The sequence below is a fragment of the Gallus gallus genome, chromosome 15, assembly GCF_016699485.2.
Source record: "Gallus gallus isolate bGalGal1 chromosome 15, bGalGal1.mat.broiler.GRCg7b, whole genome shotgun sequence".
Lineage (NCBI taxonomy): Eukaryota > Metazoa > Chordata > Aves > Galliformes > Phasianidae > Gallus > Gallus gallus.
In genome coordinates, this window is record NC_052546.1 from 10,830,697 (window position 1) to 10,846,473 (window position 15,777).

Below are 15,777 nucleotides of genomic sequence, written 5' to 3' on the forward strand. Positions count from 1 at the left end.
TTCCCGCCCTTTTCCCCGTCACAACGTACGCATCGCTTCCGGTGCGCGTGCGCAGTTCAAGGCGCCTGGCCGCCATTTCGTTCTGCGGCTCTGCCTCTTCTTTGCGGCCTTTACTGAGCGATCCCGAGCAGCACCATGCCGGCCGGGCCCGTACAGGCCGGGCCTCCCGCGCAGCCAGCGCCCCCCGCGGAGAGCAAACCGGTAGGAGCCGCGCTGAGGGGAGGCCGGGAGGCTTCGGGCCTGCGCACGGCGCGGGCGGGGTTAGCGAGGGCTGCAGCGGCGGGCCTGTCCCTTTCCCTGTCCCTTTCCCTGTCCCTTTCCCTGTCCCTTTCCCTGAGCCTTCCGGCTGTGCACAACGGCACCTGTGCGGCATCGCAGCGCGGTGATAAGGGGCTGGGTGACCAGACATCCCGGGGCTTAATGCCGTTTGGAGGGGAGGCGCTGCTCCATGCGGATACGCCGTCGCTTTCGTGCGCTGAAGTTAACGGGGGAGTGCAGCATCGTGGTTGCATAAAAGCAACGCTTAAGGGTGGTGTGGGGCTGTCCTTCCATCTGCTGTTTGGAGGGAGTGGGAATGAATGCTAGAAGGGGTTGTTGTGTCTTTCTCTTAGCGTGTTCCATAGATCATCAAGGTCGGAAAAGACCCCTAGGATCCCCAAGTCCAACCCCAGCCGACCCCCTCCGTGCCCACTGCCCACATCCCTCAGTGCCACATCTCCACCATTCTGGAACACCTCCAGGGACGGTGACCCCACCCTGGGCAGCTGTGCCACTGCATCACCACTCATTTGGAGAAGAAATATTTCCTTATATCCAACCTGACAAGAAGTTTATCTCTTGGAGCTTTCACAGAATTAATGAGTGGTAACAATCTACCACACTGTTAGTGATTATAAAGATGTCCCATGTATCTGTCCTGTGAAAGCTGTGCTGTGAGGGAAGGGAGGCGCCATCAGTATCCTATTGAGAACTGCAGCTGGCTGTACTGAAAGGCAGAGCTGCCCTTGGGGAGTGTGTTGGGGCTGTGGTGCAGGTCCTTCCACAACTGCGGGGAGGAAAACACTCTGCTGAGCTCTTCTCAGCTATGAAAAAGGCTTTAATGCAGCCTTAGTAGGATGGAAAGCTATGTGTTATTTAACGTTGGCTTGACCACTTAGATTCCCATTTCTGGTAACCCCTGCAGACCGTTAGGAATCCTAGAATAATTAAGGTTTGAAAAAGACCACTAAGATCGTCTAGTCCAACTGTTACCTCATCTCCTCTGTGCCCACTGACCACATCCCTCTGTGCCACATCCACACATTCCTTGAAAGCTTCTAGGGGCAGTGACTCCACCACTCTGTGGGCAGCCTGTGCCAGTGCAGCACTGCTCTTCCTGAAGAGAAATTTCTCCAAATATCCAACCTTCAATGCTCGTAACTTCCAGAGCTGTCCAGCAATACTGAATTATTCCTAGGTGGGGTGTTATAGGCATGCCCCTTTGCTGCATCTTGGCTTGGCATCTATAAACTTGCACAGGGTTGAGGCTGAAAGAGCAGAAACGCTGGGAAGAGTTGTTTGGTTCCCATGGGATGGCCTTCCTGCTTGCCTCACGGCAGCAGCCCCCACAGCAGGTGCCCTTGACAGGCTGACAAACACCATCTCCTTGCCTGGGAAGCTGGGGAGCGCTACTGCTTTGCAGGACTGCAGGTTGAGATTATTAAACCATATCTTGGTGCCAGGAATACTTAATGGTTTGGGGATTGAGGAATATAGGCAGTTCTGTCCACTGCAGGAGTTGTTGTTTGGAGTACTTAATTCTTACAGAGCACTCCTTTGGCATGGTATTGCAGAACAACTTATTAAGGTACCTTAGGACTGTTACTCCAGGTGCAGATGCAGAAACTGAAAGATAGATGGAAGTGAATTTTACAACTCAACCCACTGAAAATCAACCCAGTCTAAGTTTGGAGACTACCAGGCTGTGCTTTCACACTCTGATGCTGATGTATAATGCGCTATTTGAGATCATTTGTAGTTCTTTTTCTTGTTACCAGGTTAAATTTAGACTGTTTGAATTTACTGTCTTGACTAGTTGCAAATATTGCAGAGTGAAAGGTGTCTTCCAGAGATGATGAGATGGTGGTACAGGAATATTTTTCCTACTTGGGAGGTAACATACAGAAGACTGTAAGAAAAATGTCTTTATTGCAGCCAGAAGAGGAGCCAAAAGAGGAAGCAGCACCAGCCAAGCCTGTGGTGGGAATTATTTATCCTCCTCCCGAAGTCAGGAATATTGTTGACAAGACTGCCAGCTTCGTAGCCAGGTAAACAGCACTAGTGTTGTCTTGTCTTTCGTGGGATTATTTTGCCTCTCACCTCCCAGTGCTACTGTCTGTGTGTCTCCAGAAGCTGAAACAGGTCGCAGTCCCACAGCATTCCATGGAGGTTTCTAAGGATTTAATTTTTACCCATGGGATTGTAGAAAAGAGGCAGCAATTGTCTCCTTAGAGATAGAATATGTGCTTTGCTAGAAAAGGTGTGGTAGTAAATAAATTTTTTTAAATGACCTGAAGGGCACACACAATTTCAGGTGGAAAGGAAGCCTTGTTACTAGCGCTTCACTGAATGACTAAACCAACAGGAGTCATTAATTTATTTTTACTTGATTTTACAATGTGTAGGCAATTACCTCTCCTTTAGAGTACACTGGATTCCTTGTTGAACCCCAAGGCTCAGTCCCATCCTTGTTTGTCTACAAAATCGTGAAGTGTGCCAGCTCCTGGGGCACCCTCACTCAGCTGTCTCTCCCCCTCTATAGCCAAGGGGATAGAAGTGTGTGTTCCCAAGGAGAAGTGTAGGGTAGGTGAGCTGCCCATGATGTGGGTGGTATATTTTCCCTCGCTGAGTGCAGGGGGTTGATTATCACAAGTATAGTTGTCACAGGTAGGGGAGAAGCCTGAAAGTTTGATACATTTTATTCATTGGGGCTTTTTCCTCCTTTTATCAACATGCAAACACAAGCTGCTGGTGTTAGCCAGGCCATTTTCTATGTTCTTAAAATGCTGAAGTATTTCTGGCTGTCTTCATGCTATGTGGGGTATCTAGGGACTGGATCTTGGTCTTCCTGACAGAGTACAAATAGCACAGGAAGTAAATACCTCAGCTGGCCATGTGAATTCTGCATGGCATCCTGACAGGCTGGATGCTGTGTGCTTCCACATTGCTAAAATGGAACTGTTGGTTTAAGGCAATTACTAAAATGATGGTCTGGTCAAAGACACTTACTGTATAACTGATCTCTAAAATGCTGCTGAGGGGCCTGAGCTTGCTTTGAAGATAAGGAAGGAACTGTGTTTATCCTCTGCTATTGTAGAGACATCCTCTGTTGGGAGAGACCTAGTGCCTAAACAAGGCCAGAGGGTATGAAGAGAAGCATGCTGCAGCAAGCTGTTAACTGTCTTAGTCTCCCCTCAGAAGATAAGTAGCTGTTAACCTCAGGTGGGAGTAGAGGAACTATAACTGATGGCTCTCCTAAATGCAGCATCAGAGCTCTCCAGTGTGGTCTATCTCTGTGCAGGCTGATGATTACCTACCTTTTCCTTAGATGAACTTTCTTGAAATGCAACTAGTCTTAAAAACTTGGTAGTCTAGTAAGGAACTCATAAATATCCTCTATTAAAATCTGTCATCCATCCAATGATGTTTGATTTGAATACAGCCAGTGGAATGGGAAGTTTTTAACTGTCCTAAGAAATATTTGCTGTGAAATGCTAAAGACTAAATTAGGACATGTACACATAACTGGTATGTGTATGACTGGCTGCTGTGTTGGGTGTGAGTTACTTAGAGGTAGGGAGAGGTAAACTTCTTCCACACAGGAGAGAAACTTGTCTGCTGAGGGGCGGATGCATGAACACAGCTTGCTGTGAAAGAAATGGGCATTTATGCTTAAGTTGATACGCCTTATCTGAGCTTATTTTTCAACCCTGCAGAAATGGCCCAGAATTTGAAGCTCGAATTCGTCAGAATGAAATAAACAACCCCAAGTTCAATTTCTTGAATCCCAACGATCCTTACCATGCATACTACCGGCACAAAGTCAGCGAGTTCAAGGAGGGCAAAGCACAGGAGCCCTCAGCTGCTATTCCCAAGGTCATGCAACAGCAGCAAACTGCTCAGCAGCAGCTTCCACAGAAGGTAACTGTTCCTTTTTGCTTTGATTGCTTCCCACTAATTGTTTCTCACATCGTGATGCTAAGCGGAATGAGGAAAGCAGAAAGGCAGTGTGAAGGAAGGACTTAATTTATCAGTGGTTGCAGTAGAGGACAACTCACAGGCATGAAATTTAGCATTTGGGACTTTCTTTTGATGCAGATGTGCATCCCCCAGTTGCTGGTAACTAAAAATTTGTGTGAAAGATCAGTAAACTGTATTACTTGGTGCATTTTAATTATATTTAGTTATGCATTGACTTGTATGGTACTTAAGGCTTAGTGTTCATGTGGAGTGTATGAATTCAGGACTACCATACGCAATCCTTAAATATTCTTTGGAGTTCAATTTGGGCATGTTGCATGCACTGTCTTAGGGGTACACTTCTGTTTTGTTTTCTTTTTCTTTCCTGTCAGAAGGATCATCTTGTGAAAACGTGTACAAAATGTTGCTAATCTTGCTTAGTTGTCTTCAGAGATACCGAGTGGAAAAAGGGTGCCGACTGAGTCTTTTACATGCTTTGCATGACCTTATGCTGTGTGGTATTGACTGAAGGACTGGTAATCACTGGAGGTTGTAGTGAAGTCCTGATAGCTTTGCAGCGTCATTAGCTGTGGGAACAGTGTTTGTTTTCAAGTAGGCCCAACTACAGAGATAAACTCAGCATTACTGCTTTTCTTCCAATCCTTGCAGTTGCCAGAATGTCTAGACTAACATTGTTTTCCTTCAATAGCTGGAGGGAAAATGAGCCTCTCGAGTGTTCAGTACCGATTTCTTGATTGCAGTCACTGAGCAGTCTCTGTTGTGCTCTGTAGGTGCAGGCCCAGGTGATCCAGGAGACGGTTGTTCCAAAAGAGCCACCTCCAGAGTTTGAGTTCATCGCAGATCCTCCTTCAATTTCTGCCTTTGATTTGGACGTGGTGAAGCTGACAGCACAGTTCGTGGCTCGGAATGGGAGGCAGTTCCTGACTCAGCTGATGCAGAAGGAGCAGAGGAACTACCAGTTTGACTTCCTTCGCCCGCAGCACAGTCTCTTTAACTACTTCACAAAGCTAGTTGAACAGTACACAAAGGTACTCGTGACAGTGCAGCTGTCAAGTTGATTTCCTCAGCAGCACTCTTGATTTTGAAGACTACCGATGCCCTAAAAAACAGCTAGGCTAAGAAATATGTACAGGTCTAGGAGTCCGTCCCTTAAAATTGCCCTTTAAAAAGGGTGGATCTCTTCCAACTTGTTGGCAACGTGCAGCACTGAACACTCTGGGTTGTTACTTAAGAATATCAAACACAAAGGCAGTATAAATAAATGTTTTAAGTGGCATTTTTTTAAAGTACTGAGTGTAGATAGAAAGGGCAAGAGTGAGTAGTCTAACTGCAAGTACAATGACTCTCTAGACAGGAGAAATGGAATATAGCCCCAGGGGTCTCTACTATTGTTAGCAATGTGAAAAGAGAATAATTGCCTTTAAGGAGATTTTGGCAAAAAGTAGTTACCAGCTGTTGTGCAAAATGTGTTTCAGATCCTGATCCCACCAAAAGGCTTACTTATCAAGCTCAAGAAGGAGGCTGAAAATCCCAAAGAAGTCCTAGATCAGGTATTACATGAGTAACTCTCAAAATTGCTGAAGCGTTTCAGTTATGTGTTGAATTCTGTCTCTGCATACATCTAATCTGTTGTCTATGAATTCCTTGCTGTGAATCTTCAGCAGGACCTAATGTGTCATATCTGGATTGGTCTTGACTCAAGAGGTCCACAGTTGCAGCTTTAGAAAGCCACTTGATGAGGCTGGTGCAGTACTCTTCAGTGGGCAAACCTATAGCTTCTACATTATAGTATCTCTTCGCCCTGCCTGGCCTCCAAAGCAGTCCTTGTATGAATACCTTAAAGGGGGTTTTAGGATAAATTTTAGACACTGTAGAGATTATTATTACATATTTTTGATGTGAAGTTTGGTGCTAGTTATGTGTCTGCTTGTACAGGTGTATTACAGAGTGGAGTGGGCAAAGTTCCAGGAGCGAGAGAGAAAGAAGGAAGAGGAAGAGAAGGAGAAGGAGCGTGTTGCTTATGCTCAGATTGATTGGCATGACTTTGTGGTTGTGGAAACAGTGGACTTTCAGCCCAATGAGCAAGGTACTGAAGACAGGCATTGTAACCTCTTGAAACTGTACTTCCTGTGAGTACGGCATTAGTTTTAGGAAGAATTGGGGTTTTACAGCTGTACAGCCTTCAAAATGGAAAGGAAACCTTCCTAATGATGGGGTAGGGCTGGGTTTCTTCTGGAATCAAGTAGTGTTCTGTGGCAGTGTCTGCTTTTTCTGTCTCAAAACAGTGCAGCAAAATTTGTCCCACCACTTCTGGTGGTGCTTTCACCTTTAAGTACCTTCATCTCCAGGTGTTGTTATAATGTTGGCCTGGATGAAGTTTAAAACAAAATGAGTATATACCTTGGCTTGCAGGAGCTTTTGATACCCCTGTTTTGTAGGAAAACTTTCTCAAGAAACTGGTATTTCTGTCTTCCCATTGTGCAGTCAAGTGGGATCAAGAAACATAAGTTGTGTTTTTTGTACTGTAGGAAATTTTCCACCTCCCACCACTCCAGAAGAGCTGGGAGCTCGAATCCTCATCCAGGAGCGCTATGAGAAGTTTGGGGAAAGTGAGGAGGTAGAGATGGAGGTGGAGTCAGATGAAGAAGATGAAAAACAAGAGAAAACAGATGAGCCTTCGACTCAGCTGGATCAAGACACGCAAGTGCAGGATATGGATGAGGTAGGTAGCCAACAGAAATGGCATTATTCTTGCCCTGTGAGATTTGTGTGGGATTTACTATGGTCTTCATTATAGTATGTTTCTCAGTATATTGAGGGAATGAGATTTCCTTTCTTCTGATTGAGTTTCAAAATGACCTGTTTCTGCTGAAATAGTGGAATATGGTATATGTAATATTTTTCATGATGGTACAATTTACAAGAGAAATTTGGGAATTCGGTTACCCGGTGAATTGATGCGAGTTTATTTCTGTCATCCAGCCTTCTGAACTTTTCTTACACACTAGGGTCTGGAATGTTGAAAAGATGACTCATTTTAGACTCTTCCTTTTAACCACTGCACATAAGCAGTTTTTGTGTTAGCAAGAAACAAGATCATCAAGGCTAACCGTAAGGCTTGGCTTGCCGTGCCGTGGTAATGTGGAAGCTGAGGCTTACTTGCTTCCTTTTTTGGGTCTGCTTAATTTTTGAATTTGTGATTACCCAAAGGAGCCACTGTAGTAGAGGTGTCGAGAGGAGAAATAGCTCAGTTACTTTGAAGGTGCATAATCAGTCCTTGGAGTTTTGCATAGGATTTTTTTATGCCTCTCTCAAGTCTTTTGTGGGAGTATTTGACTACTGGAGCATGGTTATGATGTTCTTTCTTTAAATCAGGGCTCAGATGATGAAGATGAAAGTCAGAAAGTTCCTCCTCCTCCAGAAACTCCAATGCCACCACCTCTTCCTCCCACACCAGATCAGGTCATTGTGCGGAAAGACTATGATCCCAAAGGTAAATCAAGCTGGAAAAGATCGGCTGTGTTTCTTAAGGAATAACCACAAAGGCATTTGTTTCTAGACTGCATCCTCTGGTGGTGTGCTTTTAACAGTGTGGTTTTGTTTTTCCAGCTTCAAAACCATTACCGCCTGCCCCAGCTCCAGATGAGTATCTCGTTTCCCCCATCACTGGGGAGAAAATTCCTGCCAGTAAAATGCAAGAACACATGAGAATTGGTCTGCTGGATCCTCGATGGCTGGAGCAGCGTGATCGGTCTATCCGTGAAAAGCAGAGCGATGACGAGGTCTATGCCCCAGGTCAGCTTGTGCATCTGACAAGGCTTGCAAGTTCCTCTTCCTAAATTCCCTCTGTGAATGTTTTAGCATGTCTCCGCTCCCCTAAGTTCCCACTGATAGGGACTATCTTAAATGTAGCTTTCTGTCTTACGTCCTTAGTGTTCTGATTATACTGATACTTTTGTTGCTAGTACATTGAAGCCCTTCTGCAAAGATAAAGGCGGAGAGCATTAGCTGCTGCTGGCCAGTCGTCAGTTGCAGTCCCTTTCTGAAAAGAGCAGCTCTAGGTCATTAGGTAGCAAATAGTTTTAAAGATCATATAATCAAGGATCAAGTCTCTTTTTATCGCTTAGTGCAAGAATTTCTTCTCGCTTGCAGGTTTGGACATTGAAAGCAGCTTGAAGCAGCTGGCAGAGCGCCGTACCGATATCTTTGGTGTGGAGGAAACTGCCATTGGTAAGAAGATCGGTGAAGAGGAAATTCAGAAACCAGAGGAAAAGGTAGAGTGGAAACTGCTTTAATGGTTCTTGTAGTATTATGAAAGCTCAGGATTCTTTTTGACCTTGTTACTGTTGTAAGACTGCTGTCCTAATCTGTCCGTAGTTCTTACTAGAGTCTGCCCAGGCTGGGGTCGCTCTGATGTTTTTTTATCCTGACAGGTGACGTGGGATGGCCACTCAGGCAGCATGGCCCGCACACAACAGGCTGCTCAGGCCAATATTACTCTTCAAGAGCAAATTGAAGCTATCCATAAGGCCAAGGGACTGGTGCCAGAAGATGACAGCAAGGAGAAGATTGGTCCCAGCAAACCCAATGAAATGCCCCAGCCACCCCCTCCTTCATCGGCATCGAATCCCCCTCCAAGTGCTCAGCCTATCACTTCTGTGCCTCGTCCACCCACAGTAAGTGCTGGGGCTTCCATAGGTAAAGCAACTCTGACCATTGATAATTGGGAGTCCTGATAAAGCTCCAGGGTTGTAGCAGGGCACTGGCTAGAAACAGATTTTGAGAGAAGTTAGCATTCCAAACTGCTCTTAAGCCTTCAGAGCATCCTATTAAACTTGCAGTTAAAAACTGAAAATAAGGTATAGGTGGAGTTTTTAATCCTTAGCTGTATCAAGAAGACTCGATGGGTTGCACAGGGGAAGAGCCTGGATGGTGGTGCCTTGGGGGAGGGAAGTATGGCTAACAAATGAATGGGTTGGGACCTTTTTTTTTTTTTAAGGTTAAAAGAAATAAATACAGAAAAAGTAAGAAGTGGCAAGTGAGAAATGCTCATAGATGACTCACTGCCCATGTTCTCCTGGAGTAAGGGCTTTGCTGCAACTCTAAGATCCTTCTCTAAGCACCTCATGTCTCACAGTCCCTGAGTGGTGTGGGGAGGAAGAACTGCTTGATGTGTTAATGAAGTTCTGTGCCTGTTTGCAGGAAGCTTGGGCTGGCCATACGGTGAGCTTGTTAAGGCTCCCAGCAGGTCTTTGCCCAGCAGAAATCCTCACTGTGTTGCCCTGGTGATTTTAATTTAATCGGAACTGTGGGCAGCACTGGGATGCTCATTCCTGCATGCACCTGCTAAGATAAAGTGACCTTCTCTCTGCAGATGCCTCCTCCTGTTCGTGCTGCTGTTGTTTCTGCCGTTCCTGTCATGCCTCGTCCCCCGATGACCTCCGTGGTCCGTTTACCTCCAGGGTCTGTCATAGCCACCCCCATGCCACCAATAATCCACACCCCACGGATCAATGTTGTCCCCATGCCGCCATCTGCTCCTCCAATCATGAGCCCTCGCCCACCTCCCATGATAGTACCAACGGGTCAGTGACTTCAGCTCTTTCCAGTTAACTGTCAGTTCATTCCTGTCGAGTGTTGGCTTGAAGCTTGATTCCTTTTTTCCTTTATGTTTGTAATAGTGGTGTATAATTGACACTGCAAACCATAAATCTCATCTTTTAAGGATCGTTTTTTAATGTTTAGTGTGACTTACCTGGTAGTATGGCTTCTGGGATCAAGTCTGTGATTCAGAGTCACTTCCCAGAGTGAAGTGGATCTGCCAGCACCTCGCTGAGTGTTACGATTTGTTAGGGAAGTTGCTGCTGCCAGAGGAAAAGCTGTTATCTGGCTCTGGCTCTGTTCCTTCTAGTGGCTTCATAGCATTGTGGTGGTTTTATGTTAAGAAGCACAACATAAAAACACTTCTGTTTTGTTTTTTTTTTTTCCTTTTCCTTTTTATTTAAATGAGTTGCTGGCACTGCTGTATGCTAAATTCAGAGCATTTTCTTTTTTGCAAGATCTGCAGAAAGCTCCCATTCTGCTTGTTGTTTTTTTTTTTTTCCTGGACTCATTCCCATTGTGGAAGATCTGATGTTTGAAGTTTGCATGGTACTGTTGGCTATATTAACTTCTTGCATGAATGGTGGCATTTATTTTCAGTCTTCATTAGTCTGCTAAAAATGCTCGTGTAAGGGAGTATCTGCTGTATTCTCAGTGGATGACTGTGTTGTGCTTTTCTTAATCCCATTCCAGCATTTGTTCCAGCGCCTCCCGTGGCTCCAGTTCCTTCCCCAGCACCAATGCCTCCCGTTCACCCACCACCACCCATGGAGGATGAGCCAGTTTCAAAGAAACTGAAGAGTGAGGACAGCTTGATTCCAGAGGAGGAGTTCCTGCGCAGGAACAAGGTATGTGTGTGAGCTCTCTGTTGAGAAGTGGAGTCCTGGCCCCACTGAGCTGTTCAGCCTCCTGTGCTCAAAAGGGTTGTAAAGTCCACTGAGAACACAGAGGGGAGCTGATGTGCAAGTATTTCAAAAGAAAGTGACTTGCTGAGATGGCTCCTTGCTACTGTCATACCTGAGTAAACTGAACTGCCCTGTATTTTACTAGAAGGAGCGATGTAGTGCTACACACAGATGGTGCTCTTCTGTAATTAAGTGCAGTGAGATGTAGGGTTGTAGTAATGTAAAGAAGAGATAATGCTGATAAGCTTTTAAGTAGAAGACTGCTAAGCTGGAGGTGCAAGGAGATTTAATATATCAATGTCAACCTGGTAGTGTGGCAGTGTAATATCTTCCATAATATGAATGAAATGTTAGACTGAATTCCTTTCTGGGTAACGGCACCATGTTGGGTTGGGTCTTAAGCCCTCTAAGAGGGGAGTGCTGTTCTCCTGGACACTTGTTTGCATTATGAAGCCATCTCTTTAATACCGTGTACATTCACTCTGGAATACTCTGTCTGTCTGTGGTGCACGGTGAGCAGCCCACGGAAAGAGAGACTAATGGGAGAAATCCAAGTTAAGGTTTTGTTTTGGTAACAGTGAAGTGACTTTCTCAGAATTGAGACAAATAACATTTCTGCATTCACTGGGAATTCAAGATATGTGTTTAGTATTGGGAAGGTCTGTAAATACTTTGCCTGCTGCTCTTATCGCAGCCCTGAGACTCCTTTGCCTGTGAGAGACCATATCATTGTTTCCCGTAGGGCCCAGTCACAGTCAAAGTCCAGGTCCCCAACATGCAGGACAAGACAGAATGGAAGCTGAATGGCCAGGTGCTGGTGTTCACCCTACCACTGTCGGACCAGGTATGTAGCTTATTAACCCAGCCTTTACCCCTTGCTGTGCTCTTGTGGAGTGTTTCCATGTTGAGAACAGTGGTTGACCTGCATGACAGGAGCTGTAAAATTCCAGATTTTTTTTCACACTGTGGCTTCTTGCCAGGCAGGGTTGTGTGGTAGAGGTCTTGATGTTGGCCATCTGTATAGAGGGAAGAAGTCTGAACAAGGGTTTTTTTTTTTCCTCCTAGGTGTCCGTTATAAAGGTTAAGATCCATGAGGCCACAGGGATGCCAGCTGGGAAACAGAAGCTGCAGTATGAGGTGGGTATAAGCCCTTCAACATTGTTTGTATTTCAGTGCTTCCTCACACTAAAATGGACTTTTTTAAAGAAAAAGTTGTACCACTGAGGTACAGGAAAGAGCAGAGGGAATGGATTTTTTTGCCTGTGCAGCACAGTTACATTACTGTGCACTGTTGGTGCAGGACAGGCTTCTAATAGTGGCATCAGTGCAACTTCACTTTGTCACTGTTGAAGATGAGGTCTGAGGGCTTGATGGCATTCTCTGAACTTCAGCCTGTTTTGTGGAGGGACTTCTTGGTTGGAGGTTTTTGTTTGTTTTTAAATGCAGCAGCTTACCCTTGTCCTTTTATCATGAGCTCAAGAGGGGAGCAAGAGTACATTGAAACCCTGGGAGCTCTGAAACAGTGAAGGGAGGAAATTTCTTGAACCTGGAGCTTTTAGAAAAGCACTGCTCCTTTTTAGTAACTTGTTTTCAGTCATGCATGTGCACAGCTCAACCTGCTGCCTAAGCAGTGAACTTTGAGCTCTTCCCTCCTTTGGAATTAGTCTATGGGCAGATAATGTTAACCCTTAGCAAGAAGTAAAGCTTAACTAATTTTGTAAAGAACAAAAAAGGGGAGGAGGGGATCTAAATAGCTTCATTTGTGACCGATTCCATCTGTCTGTTTGTAGGGAGCAGTTGTATATCATCTGTTTATGCTCTTCTGTAATTCTCAGCATACCCACTTCTTCCAGTGCCAGTTCTGAGATACGGGGATCTCCAGGCTTTTTCAAAGCCTGCAGCACTCATCATCGCCCTGTTTGGAGAGTAGTGTCAGGAGGGCTTTGTCTGTGTGTGGCTTTATAGGAATGGACCATTAAGGTTTCTACTGTGACTGTGTCCTTTTCTTATTTATATTTTTTGTCTTCCCCACAGGGCATCTTCATCAAGGATTCAAACTCCCTGGCTTATTACAACATGACAAGTGGCTCTCTGATTCACCTGGCACTCAAAGAAAGAGGAGGCAGAAAGAAATAGGAGCTCTGGAGTCCTGAGGTGTAACAGGGCTGCTTTGCCACTTATGTAACCCCCAGCCATCCAAATTTTCCAGCCTTTTAGGGGCTGCTGTGACAAGCTGTAGACTGCCTACCAACTCTAGATTAGAAAGGGAGACAATGAACCCATACCTGGGTGGCTGATAAGAGGGGGAAGCTGGTAGAGCCCTGAAAGCTGTGTACATGTAGTGAGCTAATATGTAGCTGCAGCAGTCTGTTAGTGATCAGTGCTTAGCTAGAATGATGGTGTCCGGGTTTGCTGTCTCTACAGTGAATTTCCTAGTGAAGCAACATTGAGGTCATGCCCAGCTTAGTCTAGATCCATCTTTATTTGAGGGATTTTCTGACCAAGAACATCATCTGTCTGACTACAGTATTTGCTGCTTCACTTAACCTTTTTTTTTTTCCCTAATTGAGAATTTATTTCTTTATATACTTACTAAGCCCTTTGTTCTTTCTGTCTCATATCTATCTGCAAGAGCCTCTTGCACTGACCTTGACTTGGAGTTTTATCCTCTCAGTATGAGTGTGCATGGCTATCTGTTGTGATAAAGGAGATCTGGGGCTGCATGCTAAGCAGCTTCATGCTTGTTCTGTACAGCCTGTGATTTGTTTTAATAAACATGCATCTCAGTGCGGGATCCTGTTTGTGGCAGCTCTCATTCCATGGGATTTAGGCTTTTTGGATGGACTTTGTTCACTCTGGTCTTACACATGTCATGGGGAGATGCTGGCTTTCATAATCAAAGAGTTTATTCTAGGAAATGCTTGTATTTCATACAATAGGCTGCAAGAAAAGGATTTTGTTAATTTCCTTAGTGCTACAGTTATTCCTGAGCGTAACACAGCTGTGTGTACTAATGTCTGTGTCCCTATATGGGTGTAGAGAGAAGATTTTGAGCCTAAGCCTAATCAGTGAGAACTCTCTTGGAAATCGTGTCTTATCCTTCCTGTCCTGCAGTTAGGATCTCTTGGTCCTGGGAGCCTACAGGTCCAGAAAATAGATGAGAGCTGTACTGCAGTTTGGTACACACACAGCACAAACACAGTGAGGTGGAATTAAGCTGCAGGTAGGTAGCTAGGTGGCCGAGGAAGGCTGGTTGTCTGTTGCTGCCCCAGCAGCCCTGTGATTTGGGCACCTCTGCTCTTTTGGGACAATCCAAAGCCATGGGTTGTTTTTTTTGGGGGGGGGGGAAGGGGTTGTTCTTTTTATTGGAGGTGCTCAGGCATTACAGGAACATCCTGTTTACCTTACTTTGTGCTCGGGGGAGAGAGTGATGAAGCAGGAGGGAAGAGACAACATCCCACACCCCGGTTGGTGCTCCCTGCTTCCAGGCAGCTGAGGAAGCACAGTGCTGTCAGAGGTGCCTGGCAGGAGCCCAGCACAGGTGGCTGTGGTTCTGCTCCCAGCTGACGGCTGCCCACGTGTCCACACCAACACAGCCTGCTCCTCTTGTGCTGCAGGATGCTGAATTACCCCCACACACATCAGCAGGCTGTTGGGGTTGGTGGTGGATGTGCTCCTGCCCTGCAGGAAGGCGTGCTGTAAGTACTTCCCTTTTGCACTTCCAAGTTAGACAATAGTTGGGTACGAAAATGGGGCAAAGCAGCTTGGAGTCATTGCTGCACAGGAGGTTTGCTGAAAGCAGCATGCACACAGCTAGCTAGTGAGCGGTGTTTCCCAGAGCTGATAGAAACTGCAGAGAAAGCTCCGAAATGGAGAAGTCTCATTTCTGCATCCTGTGCAGGACCTGAGCATCATGGGACTGCATTTAAGGTCACCCAGCTCTTCTCTCTTCGGCAATTGGTGCCAACAGCCACGGCGTTGTGCAAGAGCCTGCTCCTCCCGTGCTGTGCTTTCCTCGATGGCTGGGCTGTGTGCTGCTGCTCCCATGCCATTCCAGCCTGCAGCAGCGCCGAGCCCCGTTTACGAGCCTGGCAGGGCTGTGCTCCGGCAGGAAAACCCGCCGCAGGCTCTGTGCTGGAGTGCTGGAAATAGCTCCCGTGGAGGCCTGCCAGCAGTGAGCCAATCTAAACAGCGCAGATAAACGTTGTAGCAGGCTGTCCGTGTGTATCTTGCCTGCAAAACAACTGCTATCAGAGCCTGCCACTTCGGTGGGAAGGACCCGCGGTGCAGCTTGCCAGAAAAATCTGGAAAGGGGCTGATGGGCTGAGCTCCGTCCTGGGTTCTTTGGTGCTTTGGTCCCCCTCTGTGAAGGGTCCTCATAAACAAATCTCCACTTTTTCCTTTTATGCTGTTAGGAGGAAACGAAGCCCTGCTTGGAGGCGGCGCTGCTCTGGCTGGTGGTGAGAAGGGTTGGGCTGTGGGGCTGGGGGCTGCAGGTGCGGCCCAGCGTGAGCTCCGCAGTGTCACCCGGTGCCGGGCTGGGCCCCGCCGCGCCCTTTGGGCTTTATTTTTAGCACGGCCCGGCCGGTTCTACCTGCACGAGCTGCTGGCAGCTCTGCTGCTGTGGGATGCCGGGGGGCTGAGCACAGCCCTGCCCTCCTGGCCATGCTGGAGGGGACCCAGAGGAGGCCCAGTGCCCTCAGCAGGGGGTAGCGCTGCAGTGCCTCTGGGCTCAGCATAGGCCCCGTGTAGTCAGGGCAGGCTCAGCCAGGGTCCAGCCCTGTCCCCGTGCCCCCAGTTCAGTCCTAATGGCCCCCAGCCCTCTCCCAGCACCATTCAATTCCCCCCCAGCCCTGTCCCAGTGCCTCCAGTTCCATCCTAATGTCTCCCAGTTCCACTCCAGCCGACTCTCGTTGCCCCATCTCAGTACTCCCCCCCTCCCAGTGCCCCCATCCCATCCCTGTCGCCCCACCCCACCGCTCCCCGCTGCCCACCGCCCCCGCGGCCCCGCCCCTCTCTGCCACTACCGGGC

The 15,777-nt window shown here is 46.9% G+C and overlaps 1 protein-coding gene across 1 annotated transcript; it reads left to right on the forward strand.

The window, feature by feature from the left end:
- The first annotated feature begins 45 nt into the window (after positions 1–45).
- On the forward strand, positions 46–13,539 carry SF3A1 (splicing factor 3a subunit 1). Its single transcript, NM_001031472.3, has 16 exons — positions 46–201; positions 2,194–2,306; positions 3,975–4,179; positions 5,010–5,267; positions 5,715–5,789; positions 6,175–6,325; positions 6,768–6,961; positions 7,615–7,732; positions 7,849–8,034; positions 8,392–8,513; positions 8,673–8,915; positions 9,614–9,824; positions 10,534–10,688; positions 11,488–11,589; positions 11,811–11,882; positions 12,780–13,539. The coding sequence occupies exons 1-16, from the start codon at positions 136–138 to the stop codon at positions 12,879–12,881; spliced, it is 2,373 nt and encodes a 790-aa protein (NP_001026643.2). The 5' UTR covers positions 46–135; the 3' UTR covers positions 12,882–13,539.
- Positions 13,540–15,777: the final 2,238 nt, after the last annotated feature.